Source organism: Salminus brasiliensis, chromosome 12, assembly GCF_030463535.1.
Source record: "Salminus brasiliensis chromosome 12, fSalBra1.hap2, whole genome shotgun sequence".
NCBI lineage: Eukaryota > Metazoa > Chordata > Actinopteri > Characiformes > Bryconidae > Salminus > Salminus brasiliensis.
Window position 1 is genome coordinate 2,615,122 of NC_132889.1, and position 17,790 is coordinate 2,632,911.

The following is a 17,790-nucleotide window of genomic DNA, read 5'->3' on the forward strand; positions in this document are numbered from 1 at the left end:
TTAATCTGATGTGACAGAATTGAAAGTGGCTCTGGACTGGAAAATGGAGAGGTGGGCTGAACATAGACTCTGGCAGGCTTTATTTTTTTAAACAGGCCCTCCTAAGCTGGTCTTGAAAGCCAGCTATGAAATTGATTGTGGTCGCTGAAGAGAAGCAGGCATTGATTTATCCATGAGAGAGTTCTTATCAGTGTTAAGGGATGAGAACAAGGCCTGTGTAATGTCCATGTGTGTGTGTGTGTATGTAGAGTGGTGTGTCCTGCAGTTTAGCCCCCACAGCTGAAAAGTCGTCGAGGGTCCCTGTTTGGTGTCTGAAGCTCCTTTTTAGTCCAAATATTTGTGGACACCCCTTCTAATGAATGCATTCAGCTATACAGATGTGCAAATGCACACACACAGCTTGTCTATAGTCCCTGTAGAGAAGAAGTACTGCCAATAGAATAGGACTCTCTGAAGCAGATCAACATCATAAACCTATTGGCACCATAAAGCCAGATGCTAGGTGTTCTAGAGCATAGCTGTGAGGATTTGATTGTATTCACCAACAATAGCATCAATGAGGTCAGGATGTTGGATGATTGAACTCCTCAACTCATCCCGAAAGTACTGGATGGAGCTCCACCATCCATCATTCCAGAGAACACAGTTCTTGCACTGCTCCACAGCTCCTCAATGCTGGGGGGCTTCATACCCCTCTACCTGCCCACGCCTGGCATTATTAGGCAGCATGGTGCCAATAGGTTCATCGGGTTTATCTGCTCCAGAGAGACAGTTTATGTGCTGTCTATAGTCCCTGTAGAGAAGAAGTATTGCCAATAGAATAGGACTCTCTGAAGCAGATCAACATCATGAACCTATTGGCACCATGCTGCCTAATAATGCAAAGCATGGGCTAGAGGGGTATAAAGCCCCCCCAGCAGAGAGCATTGAGCATCTCTGGAATGATGGATGCTCCTCCATCCACCATTAAATTTATACAGTCAAATGCATCTCTGGTTAGTCAGGCCAACTAAATCCGATCACTGTGTGGGACGAAATATGCAAATTTGCTCATTGTGCTGCAGTTATTACTGGTGTTTCATTTGTAGTGGGAGGAGTTGTGGTTGTGGAATGCGACTTGGAGAGACAGATAGGTTTGGCTCATAGGATGTGGCTCAAATGAGGCTCAGATCAGACTTCCTCCTGAAGTGGTTTCAGTGATCGGATTTGATCTGGTTGAAATGAGTGTGTTTACACTCCAGATATACTCCGGATACTCTAGACACATACAGTGACCATGTGTAGACCTCTAGGGTCTCTGGGTTGTCTGGGTTGTTTATGTTCTCTACAGAACCATTGCCTTTTGCCTAGCCTAGCTAGAAAGTAATGAAAGCTTGTAGCCTAGCAATTAGCATTGTGCTAACTGCAGGCCTAAATTCGAGCCTTCCAGTAATGTCTGATAGTTTTGCTTATGCGTTTCGGTTGCTGTTACTGTGTGACTGGTCAATGTTGTCGATAAAAGTGAGGCATCATTGTGGCTAATGGCTACTACAGCTGTTTCCAGCTGTTCCTGCAAAGCAGCGTCCAGCTCCATTCAGTCAGCTCGTAATACTCTGTCAGTAATGTCACTCTCTCACTCTCTATTTTTCTGTCCTCTCCTACCAGAGAACTCTCACCTGCTGACCATCCAGCCAGACCTGACCACCACCACCACCAGTTACCAGGGCACCCTGCGCTCCCGCCACGACATGGCCCAGAAGTTCTCCATGACTAATGGCCCTCTGCTGGAGCCGCTGCCCAACGGCTCTCAGACGCTGCACAATGGCAAGCTGCCCGGCGAGCCCGGAGACTTTGTCAGCCGCCTCTCGTCTCAGAGCTACTTCAAAACACTGCCAAGGGACAACGTCAACACCTCCTATGGCACCTTCAACTTCCTGGGTGGCCGTCTTACCCTCCCCAACACGGGTGAGTTGCAGGGCAGCAGCAGGGGGCGTGACTAAGACATCAGGTCTGATTTCGTCAAGGAGCGCAAAGCGAGAATGGGGGTGTGGGGGTGAGGGGGGTTGAGGCTGCAGCACTTTTATGGCCAAGTACCAAGGACAGGTCTTACGCAACAGCTCGACGAGGCATCACGCAGCTTAGTCCTCTGATAAAACAGCACGTCTACTGATACAGTGATACATCTTTTTTAGGGCAGTAAAGGCCTGTCAGTGTTCTTTTCTAGACTGACATGGCTCGAAGCATTGCAGTTATCTCAGACAATAACAAAAGCATGGTATCATTTATACAGAAATTCTAGAGATTCTAAACTTGAAAACACATTTGTCCAAATATTTGTGGACACCCCTTTAAGCTCCATCCATTTCTGACACAGATCTGCAAATGCATGCACAGCTTGTCTGTAGAGAAGTACTGCCAAAAGAATAGGACTCTCTGGAGCAGATAAACCTGAGCGCACCATGCTGCCTAATAATGCCAGGCGTGGGCTATTAGAGGGGTGAAAAGCCCCCCAGCATTGAGGAGCTGTGGAACAGTGGAGGAACTGTGTTCTCTGGAATGATGGTGGTGGAGCTTGAGTTGAAGAGTCGGGGATGATGAGGTGGAATAGTGATCATCATCCAGCATCCTGACCTCACTGACGCTTGCTTTTGTTGCTGAATGCAATCAAATCCTCACAGCAATGGTGCTCCAAAATCTAGTAGGAAGCTTTCTTCTTCCCTGGACAGTAGAGACAGTTCCTCCAACAAAAGCAGGATCAGCTCTTTTAACAGCCTTGATTTCAGAAGAAGCAATGAATGAGCAGGTGTCCCAATACTTAGGCAGTGGTTTTAATGTTATGGCTGATCAGTGGATGTGTGGTTTTAGGGTGAGGTTAGTAAGTGTTGAGCTCGTTTACAGGATAAATTATTACTTTTGGCTGTTAGCTGGCAGTTTAAGGGTGAGGTTGGTGAGGTGTAGAAGGAAACGATCTGCTCAGGCCTCCAGGCCGCTGCAGCAGCAGCAGGCTGTGAGCTGCGCAGTAAGCTGATCGCCGCCTTCATGCTGCAACCTTATCCAGTCCAAGGACACCAGCAGAGTGTATTCAGGGCAATTAGCTCTCTCAATAAGAGACACAGGCCTCATCAGTCTGTCACATTAGGAGCTATCCCCTGCTCAGCTAGGCCGCTCCGAAGGTGCAGGGAGAGGAAATGAATCTCTCAGAAGTGTTGGCGCTCGTGGAGCACAGCCCATCCGCTCTGTGCGAGTGTGTTCTCACGACCAAGCAGAGAAAGGAAAAAGCAATAAGAGCGGCATAAGAGCCACTGTATGGACAAAAGTATTGGGACGCCTGCTCATTCATTGTTTGCTCTGAAATCAAGAGCATTGGAAAAAGAGTTGATCCTGCTTTAGTGGGACTAACTGTCTCCACTGTCCAGGGAAGAATGATGTTGAATTATCACACCTACTCCACAACTCCTCCCAAAAGTACTGGATGAAACACCATCCATCATTCCAGAGAGCACAGTTCTTCCACTGCTTTAATGTTCGGGGGGCCCTATACCCCTCTAGCCCACGCCTGGCGTTATTAGGCAGCATGGTGCCAATAGATAAATCTGGGTTATCTGCTCTAGAGAGTCCTATTCTATTGGCAGTATTTCTACTATACAGGGACATATGTGTCAGTTGGTTGTAATTTAAAGTGTCAGAAATCATTCATTAGAAGGGGTGTCCACAAACTTTTGGACAGTTAGGTTAGTAACTATACAGGGTGAATAGGAAAGACAAAAAGGATGCATGAACTATTCGGATTGGTGTCAAGGCAGCTTAGGAGAACCTCAGAGAAAGCTCAGCATAAAAGCAGCGTCCAGCGTCCTCCAGTTAGCAGTTAGCAGTTAGCTTGTGGGCTTCTTCAGTAGGGTAGTCGGGTCTAGTGACGGACGTCTTTCTCCTGGTGTTACCTGCTCGTGGTTTTGTCAGCACTTAAACCAGCACTTTGAGGAAAGCGTGTGACGCTCTCGCACAGCAAATGAGCTCCTTCTCCTTCTCACCAGGGATCAGCTTGCTCATCCCCCCGGAGGCCATTCCCAGAGGCAAGATCTACGAGATATACCTCACTGTGCAGCGGAAGGAGGATCTGAGGTGGGTCTGCCTTCAGTCCGTCCGCCTAGCAGGAATACCTCTTGACACAGAACACAAAAAAATGGTGGAAAAGGGAGTACGGAGTAAAAAGACCTGACGGGCTGTACAGAGCGGCATTGAAGTCAATTCCCACATGCTGGTGTTTATGTGTATGTGTGTGTGTGTGTATGTGTGTGTGTGTGTATGTGTGTGTGTGCACAAACAAGTGCTCTTAGTCAGACGTATGACTAACACAAGCTTTAGAAATGAAAAGGTTTTGTGTGAATGTGAGAGAGAGAGAGAGCGAGCGAGAGAGAGAGTAAGCCGTGTCTAAGGTACTCCAATGAGTCACCAAGACCCCCAATAGCAGGTACCTCATGCTTAACAGTGGTGCACGTGAGTGAGGCACTCTGTGACTGGTTGCCGGGGTCTTACTCATCAATTAACGATGGATGTCCACGCTGCTGAGCCTGCATCTAGCTATAGTAGTAGCAGTAATGCTATTAAAGAGCTAATATCTTATTAAAATCATGATGTTTCCTTACAGTTTTTAAAATAAATACAATTTTACACCATTTTTACACCATATAAACATTGTCAGTACACTGCAATTCACGCTACAGTCCATACACAGAGATTACTAAACTGCTAAACTGCCCTTTGAGACTTCATCATCATGGGTGGGATGTCACATCCACAGATATTAGCAGATACAGTACGATCATCCTCCAAAAAATGGCTTTTCCCACCTGTGGGGCCTGTATGAGTAGCCCAACAGGGAACTCTGGGAAAGGTATGTCCACCAGGGTCCCACCAGGGTCAGTGATGGGAGCTGGAGGGGTTGTATGGGCTCCATTTGGGACGGTAGGTGAGATTAAGGTGAGCTGTAGGGTTTGGGAATATTAGCTGGTACAATCCCACTCAGAGCCCATGCCCACCTGGAACCCACCTAGCCCATGTTTCACTCATGCCAGCCACACATGAGTAATTGTCATCGTAAAATTCCAGCAGTTCTTCACACATAAATGAAATTTTTTTCTTTGCATTAATAATATACGAATTTTAATAAAAAGTTATTTCCCCTGTCTATTCTGTGTGACGGGGTGGTTGAGTCGAGCTTGACAGACCTCCAGACTGAAAATCCACATTTCAGACCCAACTGCTTTTGAATGAGGTAATAAAAAATAATAAACAGCCTCTTTTTGAGAAAGTCCAGTGGAATTTTACCAGTGATTCTACAAACAGGAGACATTTCTGTGTTTTCAATTTTCATCAAGAGAAAACAGTTGTTGTTTCTTTTAAAAACCACAACATGAAAGATATGTTTATTTTCCCTCCTCAGGCATAAATTATTAATGTTATCCTTTTTATGCAGACACGGGAGCCATATTCACAATATAGCGTAATGAGATGGTATTTTTTGTCCTAAAACAAATGCAGTTCTTTATGTGGTTCTTTATGTCCTGACCTAGCACACATACTAATCGATCTGAAGTATCATTTTCTTTGATTAAAAGATGAATTATTTAAATTAAAAATAGTTGTTTCTTTCTATCTTGTGGGTTGGGTCGAATTTGACTGACATCCAGACTGAAATTCCCCATTTCAGACCCAACTGCTTTCAAATAAAGCTAATAAAACCAAAAGCAGCCTGTTTTTGAGAATTCCCCGTAGAATTTGAAGGGAAAATTAATTTCGTCTGTTTTTCGGTGCATAAAACAATTCATTCTACGAAACGGGAGCCATTTCTACATTTTCAATTTTCATCAAGAGCAATGTGTTTTTGTTTGTTTGTTTGTTTTTTTAAGTCACAGCATGAAAGCTATGTTTATTTTCCACCTCAGGCATAAATTCCTTATTAAAACCAGCCTTTTTATGCAGACATTGGAGCCATATTCACAGTAAAACGTGATGAGGTGGTAAATTTCATCTTAAAACAGCTGCAGTTCTTCCTAAGGTCCAGTTCCTGACCTAGCACACATGCTAATCAATTTGCAATATCATTGATTAGCATTAATAGCTCACCTTGTCAAATAAACAATGTAAATGAACATCAATGTTAAAGTTCCTGACTGCTCCATAGGATTAGATGATGTCACTTCCTATATGTAATGTCATTTAAAACAACAGTACATTATTTACATACAAAACAAGTTAGTGTGACGGGGTGGTAATATAATAATATACCGATGAGAAATGATTAAAAATATTATGTTATTGTTTAAGAAATAGTATTTTCTCATATATCTTATATCTATATTGTATAGCTAATAGCTTCACACACTCACACACAGCTCAATGTGTATAATAAACTGTACATGCAAATACTGACTGCTCTGAACAGCTGCAGCTTACCATGACCAGAAGCTACATCGTGTAGCACCAGTAGCAGGAAATGTCAGCAGTGAGCTTGTCCATGCTCGTCCATCCTGACCCCTCTGACCTCCACACTGACTGTATCGCCCACTATTCTGCCCCCTTCAGGCTGCCCTTGGCTGGGTGCCAGACTCTGCTGAGTCCCGTGGTGAGCTGTGGCCCCCCGGGTGTGGTCCTTACCCGCCCGGTCATCATCAGCATGGACCACTGCTCGGACGCCTGCCCCGAGAACTGGGCCATCCGGCTGAAGAAGCAGTCCTACGAGGGAACCTGGGAGGTGGGCATGCATGGCTTGCATGTGTAGGTTGTGCATGTTCAGGATGTGTGTGTGTGTGTGTGTGTGTGTTATTGTGACTGTCTCTGTGTGTATATGCTCACTGGCCACTTTATTAGAAACCCTTAAATTGCTTACTTTGCTGGCTGATGTACAGGAAGAGGCTCTTTACTAGTGGTCAGTTATACGGGTGTTTTTGGGTGATAGACCACCTTCAACCCAAGTTATATCTGTAGATTGTAGAGTAGATTGGTCTGATAAATTGTACATGGGAATTAAACACACAGTGGAGCTATAGTGGCCAGTGAGTGGAACTGCAAGGGAAGGTGGGAAGTCTATGACTGTGAGTATAGTATATTTGCCAGCCCCACACCTTCAATCATCACTTCAGCTGTCCCCAGCACTGTATGTTCCGTAGTGGTGCTCAGCTGGTCCATTTTGCAGTCGAGTCCTCTCTTCTTTCTTTTCCTTTTATTACCAGACAAGCCATATCCCCATCAACTCCTCAAACAGACCCTCAGACAGCACTCCTCTGGGCAGTGGTCTCAGGAAAAGACCTTTCCTGCCCCTTTGTCCTAAACCCATTGCCTCACACAGCAGCTCAGTTTAATGGTGTAAGACCTTCATGATTGACCCTGATGACCAGAAGACATCATTACTGCCATTGTACTACACCTTTTCAACTAAATAATACTAAATAATACTAATACAGATTTCTTTATGATGAATTACATTTGCAGTTCATTTGCCATGTGCATTCAGTGTTTAAGGATCAGCCTAACTCTCAGTAGAAGGTTAAAAAAGGTTGAGAAGGTTGCAGAAAACTGAACTAAGGCTTATTTATTTGGACAACAATAGATGAATCATATGTATAATTAAATGCATATAATTAATAATATGTGCACTGATTATTATTATTATCTTGCACACCTAATTAAATGTTTAGTTCAATCTGTAGGCAAAAAAAATATGACAATATTTGACTGTTTTGTGTAAATTACATTTTTCTCTGCCATAAGGATGGTGTCGATCAAGCTGATGGATCAGTTGTGTCCCAACTCTTTGCCAAGACAGACAGTAATTACACTGGCTAGTGCCCCCCCTAGTGGTCTGAAATAGTAAGGATAGTAAGAAACGTAGCAATGTGTGGGGGCTTTCCTAATGCTAATGCTCCCGCTGGTCATTGTTTGGCTCCTTTCTACCCTGCCCACTCCTCACATAGCTCCACCTCTGCACTCTTAAGTTCTACTACTTCTTGTACTGTATGGTGCCTCATTTCCAAAAAAAAAAAACAGCTCCAACTGAGACCTAGGTTGTGTGTCCATCAGCTGTTTTGTGAGCAGTGAAGGATATCTTGTTGCAGTTGTAGATATTCTGCCTGTTTGGCCTGTTTTGGGGTATTTGTGTTATATTGGTGTAAATGGGATCTCACCTTCCATTGACTGGTTGTATAAACAGACACATGAGTGGTTGAGCCTTGTTTAAACCTCCACACACACACACAAATTAAACTTAGGCTTAAAGTTAGTAAAGCATTGTGCTGTTAATGGAATGAAGTGCTAGCATTGCTGAGCAACCTAAACCTACTGTTAATGAACCACATGGCATCCAGTGACTAGTGACTATCACTCGCTTATATGAGCAAATGTCATTGGCTTTATTTAATTCCACTCTCTGTTGCTTGGTAACAAAGAAACATACAATGCATTGTGGTCCACATTCATGCTGTTCACTAGAAATTACTAATGCATTGTGGGAAATTGTAGCCCCCTCCAAATCATGCTCAAATTCAGCTTTACAATTCAGACATTCACAGACTGACTCAGTGATGCGTAAATAAGGATCCCTGACAGTAACGGCCAATAACGTTGAACGTGTTACGCAATAATGTAACGATGTAAATGAAACAATCTTAATAATCAGCAATTTCATTACAGAACCGAGTCCGAAATTGTAGAACAGCCTCGTTCTGTCTTTTGGAGTGTGTCAGAGCCGAGTGGGACAGGCAGCACCCTCACTGTAGAGGGGGGAATAGAGGGATGAGGAAGCAGAAGGAGGGGGAGCGAAGGTCCTCTTTCATGTTCGATATTGTGCATAAATTATTCAGGCCCCTCGGTGTGGCAGCAGTAGGGCGTCTGCAGAATGAATTGGCCTGTCTTAGGCTGGGGTTAGAAGAGCACTTTTAATCATTCACCAGCCCAAATATAGCCCACGGGCGACAGGTCGCCCCGCTCACCCAGGTACCCCCCAGACAAAGGCAGGAAACGGGCAAGTTTGTCCTGGATAGAAGTCTTGGTAGACTGGCTTAGAGCAGTTAATTTCTCCAGAGATTGTGAAAGGCTGTGAAGCGGCAGCTGAAAGGTGGCCTGGGTTGATATCGCACCATTGGAACAAAGGCTTACATTTGAGAGCCGGGGGAAGGGAGGGGGTGGTGTAGTTTTGTCACATTAAAAATCTTCATTTGGTCATTGTTGATTTTTTTGGCATGAGGCTACAGTTTAGATTGTGAACCTTCTGTACAAAGGCCTTAAAAACCCACAAACCCTATTTTTTATTATTGTTTTGGAATTTTTACAATTAATCTATTTTGAATATTTCAGTATTTACATTAAATAAATTGTTTAGAATCCACTATAACAAATTCAATATGCACATTAAATTATTAAATTATTTTCTAATTACTGTAAATGATTCAGTATCTACTACAAATGATTAAATATCTACAATAAAAGCTTTAGTATCTAAAATAAATGAATCAGTCACTATTAGATATTATTTCAGTATCTGCTATAAATAATTCAGTATTTGCAATAAATGATTTAGTAACTACTATGTTCTTTTTCAGTATCTGCTATAAATGATTCTGATTACTAGTAAAAATTAAAAATGAATATTCAAAATTAGAATGAACTAACTAAATTAACTAAATTCAGTGTCTAAAATAAACGATTTAGAATCCACTATAAGGAATTCAATTATTTTCTAATTACGGTAAATGATTCAGTATCCCCTACAAATGATTCAATATCTACTATAAAAGGTTCAGTATCTAAAATAAATGATTTAGAATCCACTATAATAAAGTCTACACTAAATGATTTATTAACTACTATAAATGATTCAGTATTTGCAATAAATGATTTAGTAACTACTATGGTTTATTCATTATCTGCTATAAATGATTCAGTATCTACAATAGTAAGTCCAGTATCTGCAGTAAATGACTGATATGATAAGGAGACTTTCTACTAATCTAGAATTTGATCTTGAATTTGGGTTTTTACTAGTAAAAATTGAGTCACGGCTGGTACTGTTGATGGCATTTTAGGCCCAAAGTGGCTTGCCATTAAATTTCTTGAATTTACTGGTGACTAAAAACTTTCTTTTGTTTATTTCTTGTTTATTTCTGTCTATTTCCAACATCTTCTCAGACTCTTAGACCTTCTTGTACATGCTAATGGAAAAACGAGAGTTCATTGTGGTGGAATGTGAAATGCCTGGTGTCAATACTAATTTCATTGATGAAGATAGCGGCTTATTTTATCGATCGGCAGGATGTAATTTCCTGGCCAAGCCATCCCTAGGTGCGGGATGGTGGGACTGCGGTCGTGAGGTTGATTAGATGGCTGTGAGTGCGTGTCTGAGAGCACGAGAGAGAAAGAAAAAGTGGAGTCTGTGTGATGAGCTTCCTCTGCAAGTCCCTGTCACTGTGGGTCCCACTTGCCTTTTCTTCTAATTAAAGCCACTCTGGGGAGCCATTATAAGATTGTATCTGACCACAGGCTACGAAAGAACGACATGTTTCATTAGGACATTGCAGCTCGGCGGGAGATTTCCTTCTTACTCTGCTCACGATTCCTCTCCGTACAAACCTCATATGTCGTATGTCCTCACATTGTGTACAAGTACGGAGTTTGGGCTCGTATGAGTTTGCCGTTATGCCCTTTGGCACAGTTGAGTCACCACTGTAATCCCATATTTGGTTTTAACACAAATAAAAAAATATATCTCACATATGACTCAACTTTTCTGAGTTAGTTGCACATTTGTAGTCATTTTCCAGATTTAAGTGGGATCTTTGAGTTGAAATAAATGTTTAGATGAATAGTGGTTGGACCATGCTAACTTAAAAGCTGCTCTGATGATGGATGTTCCTCAACAAGTCAGTTTAACTGAGTCGGCTGTGCTGTTTCAGCAGTGTACCCTGACCTGTAGGGTTTATGCGGTATAACCCTGTACAAAATTTAACCCTAGCACCATCTTTTGCCATATTGGGTGTGTCCTCCTCCTCACTTACCTTAATTTCAGCATCATCATGAAAGAAAAATGGGGAGGTTTCCAATACAAATGTTTCAAATATTTTAATATATATATATAGATAATATATTTTAATATATATATGAGTTTTCCAGAAATTTCCCTTTTAGTAGACTTACATACACTTACATACTTACTTACATACATCAAATACTCATATTTAATCCCTATTATAGATGAGATTGAGCTGTTTACTATATTACACTGCATTTTATACCTAAAACATGTAGAAAATGTGTTTCTATGGCTGTTGACAGCATTTAACAACTGATTTATGGAGAATTTCATATGATGTGAACAAAATGACAAAAATTTTATTTTAAATTAATAAAGAAATTAATAAACAGGGTTTTTTTTTTCTTGAAATGTAATGTAAGCAGTCAACAGGAGAAATTTTATGGTGCTCTCTATTACTTAAAAATGACCCTATTCACCTGTAGTGTCTTGCCTTTAGTTATTTATCAAAATTAAGATTTTGTGTTTGGTTTCCTCAAAAGGCTCTATATTTAATTTAATTTAATTTTAACATAATGAGTTATTCTGATCTAATGGATTTGATTTGTTCAAACACTTAAATATTTAACTCGTTTAACACATTCTTAAAGTAACTGTTTCCCTTTACATTTCTAAGTTAAATGAACGTATCTGGGCTCACAGTGTGGCGCCGGCCTAATGAACGCAGCCTCGCAGTCAAACGTTCCGGCCTTAGTTATTTCATTCTCATGGCTGTTGCTTCTAATTGTCAAAGCAGCTAATTGATTAGCTGATGGGTGAAGTGTAAAATAGCGAGGGATTGGTCACGCCGTTGCTGTGGCAACGCTAATGACCATAGCCCGCTCGGAGGTTGAGGTCATATCCCTCCGCCTGGGCCAAGATTGCACTACTGACATGCCGACCGAAGCCGCCTGCATATTCATAACGAGCCGAACATCCACGGTTCCACCCTGCAGAGCCGCACCTTCCATCTTCCATCCCCGCCTTCGGTTTAACGGCTGAATTATCAGACAGATAAAGAGGAAATTGCCGTGGAAGAATCCGTTCACATGATGTATTCCATGCCCTTTCCTTTTTCTTATGCAAACACCTACGCTTCTGTCTTACCCTGGAGGAAAATGCGTGCCTGCTTATGTGTTACAATGTGTGTGTGTGTGTGTGTGTGTGTGTGTGTGTGTGTTATAAGTATCAAATACAGTCAATTTCAGAGACAGGTTTTGAACATGTGACTAATAGAGCTAATAAGTAAACAGATAATTAGAAATCAGCTCAATGAATCATCAGACTGAATGTAATGAGATTCAGGTCTGATATTTAAAAAGTACTTTGGAGAAAAACACATCGCATATTAAACACTCGGCACTGACCCACACACACCCCGTCACTACTGCACTGACCTGCATGCCTTTGGTGTGTGTGTGTGTGTGTGTGACTGTGTATATATGCATTTGGGACATATGAATATTATTATTACTACATTTAGATGCACATAATATATGGACAAAAGTATTGGGACACTTGCTTGTTCATTGTTTCTTCTGAAATCAAGGGTTTTAAAAAGAGCTGATGCTGCTTTTGTTGAAGTTACTGTTGCTACTGTCCAGAGAAGAAGGCTTTCAACTAGATTTTAGAGGAGCATTGCTGTGAGGATTTGATTGCATGAGGTCAGGATGTTGGATGGGGCATCAACTGGGGGGCTTTATACCCCTCTACTAGCCCACGCCTGGCATTAGGCATAGGCTAGAGGGTAATATGTGTATATACATGTGTGTGTGTGTGTGTGTGTGTGTGTGTGTAGACATGCCTGTATTTCATATGAGCATTTACATATATAATACATATGGGAAATACGTATGACATGACATTCTGAACTGGTATAAAGACATTCCTGTGTGTGTGTGTGTGTGTGTGTGTTAGGATGTGCTGCTGCTGGGAGAAGAGCTGGTGTCTGAGCCGTATTACTGCCAGCTGGAGGCGGAGACATGCCGCGTGTTCACCGAGCAGCTGGGCCGCTTTGCCCTGGTGGGAGAGTCTCTCAGCATGGCTGCCGCCAAACGTCTCAAACTGCTACTGTTCGCCCCCGCCTACTGCTCCACGCTGGAGTACACCATCCGCGTCTACTGCACAGACGACACACAGGACCTCATCAAGGTGAGCGCAGCCCAGGAGCCTTACAGATTGTTGTTTGGCTATACATCATTTATATATATACTTAGTAGTTGCAGTATTTGTGTGTTGGTGCGCGATTACAGAGTTAATTACATAATTGGTCACATAATGTCATTTAAATTCACTGTTGGAGGGTTCTGTTTTTATTTGTTTCAAAGTAAACATTAAATGTGATCAATTACAAATTGGAAATGCATTTGCTGGATAAATAATGTAAATGTGATTTAAAACTAATCAGCAGCGAGAAGCTCAACTCTCTGTAAACCTGCTCCACACAAACATGACGGCGTATTGTTTTTCGTAGAGCTGATGAAAATCCTAATTCATATAATAGTTTAGCAATATTCCGCTTATTTGCCTGAATGTAATTCGACAGCTGGATGGAAACCTGGCTGCTGTCATCCTCTGTGATTTCTGGAAAGCTGCTTTAGGACAGTCTTGTAGAAAGTACTTAAGAAATTGGATTGAATTGGATGCGCAGGGTGTTAAAGCAGTTCCCTTTAAACTACAGTGGAGTGGTGAAGCTGTTGGTGTAGTGTAATACAGCATAGGACAGGACAGGATAGGATAGTACTGAATAGCACTGAATATGACAGGATATTATAATAATGGATACTATAGTGTACTGTATGGCATATGACAAGATATTATAGGATAGTATAGGATAGCACAGGAAAGTACAGGATAGGATATATAGAACAGGATTATATAGGATACTATAGGTAGTATAGTTTAGTATAATATAGTATGATATAGTAGAGTAAAGTATAGCATAGGATACATAGAATAGTATAGTAAATAATATAGTCTAGGATATGATATGTAATATAATATATAGTACAGTACAGGATAGGATAGTAAACAATTCTGTATATAACACAGTGGTAAAGGGTGGGGTAGTATAGTGTATACGACAGGAAGATATAGGATAGTATAGTGGACAATTCTATATATATAACAGTAGTAAAGGATAGTATAGAATAGTGCAGGGTATTCTAGAATAGTATAGAATAGTATGGTAGACAATTCTATACATAATAATAGTAAAGTATATTATGGTATAGTATAGTTTAGTATAGTGTCGACTAGGAGGGTGTAGTATAGTATAGGATAGTATACGATAGGATGATATAGAATAGCATAATACAGGATAGTATAGTGGACAATTCTATATATAATACAGTAGTAAAGGATAGTATAGTGTAGTGTAGTGCAGTGTAGGGTGGTATAGTATAATATAGGGTAGCGTAATAAAGGATAGTATAGTGGACAATTCTATATATAATATAGTAGTAATAGATAGTATAGTATAGTACAAGGTAGTCTAGGATAGTATAGAATAGTATAGTAGACAATTCCATATATAATAATAGTGTAGGTTATGATACTATGGGATAGTATAGTGTAGTGTAGGGTAGTCTAGGACAGTATAGGATCGTATAGGATAGGATAGGAAGATATACAGTAATGAACCAGTTCAGACATTGATATGGTTTTCTGTGGTAAATCTCAGAGTCAGTTGTGCTTTGTGCTGATTGGTTAATATGGTGGTGTAATGAGGACTGATTGGTTGCTATGCTTTGGCTAGTGACAGATGATTGGACGGTATTTTTGTGAGCAAAGTGCTGATTGGACATGTTGCTGTTCTGTTTCCATCTGTTTTGCGTCCGGCTGCTTTTCTCTCAGCTGCGCTGTTTCAGCTTCCCCTTCTTCTCTTTTTCCTCCTTCTGAGCGGATGAAGAATAATCGGGAGCTAATGCCAAAGCTGGCTCCCTGGAGGAGTGCGTCTGAGTAGCCTGTTAAGATTTCATTTGCATGGTTAATTAGTAAATGAAAAAGAGAAGCTCTGTGGCAGCGGCCCCGCGGTCACCACGAGAGACCACAACTGAGCACTAGCCACTCCAACCACACACGGCCTGCCAGAGCGAGCGAGCGAGAGAGAGAGAGAGAGGCAGTGTTGGCCTGCTGTGCTTAAACAGAGCTGTTAGCCGTGCAGAGTTGGGGGATTAGGGGTGCTGGAGCTGGAGCTGGATTTGAACCCACAGCTCTTACTCAGGCCATATGAAACAAGTTCTGAAGAACTCGGGTCTCACTGGAGCTTCAGAAGGACCTGCTGCAGCCTGACATTCCAGCTGCTGAAGAGGGAGCGATCTTCAGTCCAGCCCTTCATTTCCTAAACGGCCCCTAAATCACGGTTCCCTATTCCACACTGGAGCACTATAAAGAAAACTACGATAGGGAACAGAAATGATTGTGAAAAATTATCTAGAACACTTACTGAGAAAAGATCTGGCCCCAAATTACCATTCTCTACAGCAGAGCACTCTGGAACACTATCATAGGGAATAGCAATACCCCCCTTATTACCATTCCTTACGTTGGAGAACTATCTAGAACACTGTTCTAGGCAATATAAATGCCCCCCTAATTACTGTTCCCTACGCTGTGAGCACTTTACAGAACATTGTGATTACCGAACATTGGCGCACTACCTAGAACACTACTATAGGGAAGCTCATTGCCTCTCTAATCACTATTCTTTATACTAGAACATTATCTAGAACACTGTTTTAGATAACAGAAACAGTCTTATATTTACTATTGTTTACTTTGCAACAATTTCTAGAACACTATTCCCTAAAACAGTGCACTTAACAGAATAGAGAACTACTATAGAGTACTAGAGAACATCAGTGCCCCCCTAATCAGTATTTCTTACTTTGGACCACTACCTAGAACACTGGAGTGATAGGAACCCAAATGTATCCGCATGTAATAGCAGACCATTGCAGCTCGGGACCTTGACCTTAACCTTTAGCCTCTCTCTTAACACCTAGCTTGGCGTTAATAGTAATGAGCCCTAATCACTATTCATTACTTTAAAGTGCTATCTAGAACACTTTTATAGAGAACAGCAGTGGTCTCTTAATTCAGTTTCCTACGTTGGACTGTCTAGAACACTTTTATAGAGAACAGCAGTGGTCTCTTAAGCACCATTCCCTACATTGGAGCACTATCTAGAACATTATTATAGAGAACAGAAATGGTCTCCTAATACTGTTTCTCACATTTGACTATCAAGAACACTTTTATAAGGATCAGCAGTGACCTCCTAACCACTGTTGTCTACATTGAAGCACTGTTAAGAACACTGTTAAAGATACCTGCAGTGCCCCTAATCAATATGACATACATTAGAACAATATCTAGAACATGTTTATAGAGAAGAGAAATAGTCTCTTAATACTATTTCCTATGTTGGAGTATCTAGAACACTTTTCTAAGGAACAGCAATGCTCTCCTAACCACTGTTGTCTAAAGCTGTTGCGGACACTGTTATAGATAACTGCAGTGCCCCTAATCACTATGACATACATTGGAACACTATCTAGAACACTACTATAGAGAACAGAATGGAACAGAAAACATAAATTTCCTACATGTTCTGAGTTCTGATCTAGAACACTATTATAGGGAATAGCAATGGTTTCCTAATCACCATTCCCTCATTATTGGAGCACTATCTAGAACACTCTGTTTATGTGGTAGTAAATGTAGTATTCCCTACATTTGTGTACTATCTAGAACAGTATTGTATGTGGTAGTAAATGTAGTATTCCCTACATTTGTGTACTATCTAGAACAGTATCATATGGAATAGCTGTGCCCCCTAATTGCTATTGTATCGTTGCAGCACTTCCTCGAACATTATTATAGGAAACAGTACTGCCCCCATAATCACCATTCATTGATCAATGGAGCACTATCTAGAACACTATCGTAAGATCTAGAGTGTGAGTGGTAGAACCCATTTAGGTTCAGTAATGCATAACCTTTATCCACAGCTAATAGCCGACCGTTGCAGCTCGGGACTTTGACCCTGACCTCAACCTTGACCTCTGTCTCACTCAGCTCAGCTGCTGGAGGCTGGCCTGAGGGGGTTCCTCCAGAGGAACGTGACTCTTATGGCTCTTGTGTGCGAGTGTGTGTGAGTGTGTGTGTATGAGTGAGTGTGTGAGTGTGTGTGTGAGTGTGTGTGTGTGTGTGTGTGAGTGTGTGTGTGTGTGTGTGTGAGTGTGTGTATTCGCGTTAACTCTGGTTCTGCTCTGCTGTCCACCAGCCTAAGTGCATTTCCTGCTCTGCTCACGCACAGCACACTCAGTCTGTCTGCTGCGGTAAGCCACAGTGGCCTCATGGGAGATGTAGTCTTTTTTTTACGGTCTGATTTAGAGGGAGTCGTGTCGCGGGCGGCTCGGGCTCTGTGCTGCTGATCACTCTCAGCCTCAGATTGCTCACTTTCTCTCTCTCTCTGGAGGGAGATGAATTGAGATCTTCAACACACCCTTCCACAGCCATGTGACACAGCCTGGCTGCAGTGAGTGGAGTGTGTGTGGATGTGTGTGGATGTGTGTGTGTGTGTGTGTGTGTGTGTGTGTGGATGTGTGTGTGTGTTGAGTCTTTTTCTCTTTAGATACTTATAGTTGTGATAATAATCTTGCATCATAGAACATAATGGAACAAAACACACTACACTATATTGACAAAAGTATTGGGACACCTGTCTATTTATTTTATATTTTCAT

At 41.7% G+C, this 17,790-nt stretch overlaps 1 protein-coding gene across 4 annotated transcripts in view; it reads left to right on the plus strand.

Annotated features, from left to right (window-relative positions):
* Nucleotides 1–17,790, plus strand: part of unc5a (unc-5 netrin receptor A) — a 282,706-nt gene that overhangs the window by 235,499 nt on the left and 29,417 nt on the right. For all 4 annotated transcript variants that reach the window (XM_072693119.1, XM_072693120.1, XM_072693121.1 and 1 more), the window contains 4 exons: nucleotides 1,645–1,944; nucleotides 4,011–4,098; nucleotides 6,562–6,730; nucleotides 12,956–13,189. In XM_072693119.1, the coding sequence (XP_072549220.1) occupies nucleotides 1,645–1,944; nucleotides 4,011–4,098; nucleotides 6,562–6,730; nucleotides 12,956–13,189 (791 nt within the window). The remainder of the gene's footprint in view (nucleotides 1–1,644; nucleotides 1,945–4,010; nucleotides 4,099–6,561; nucleotides 6,731–12,955; nucleotides 13,190–17,790) is intronic.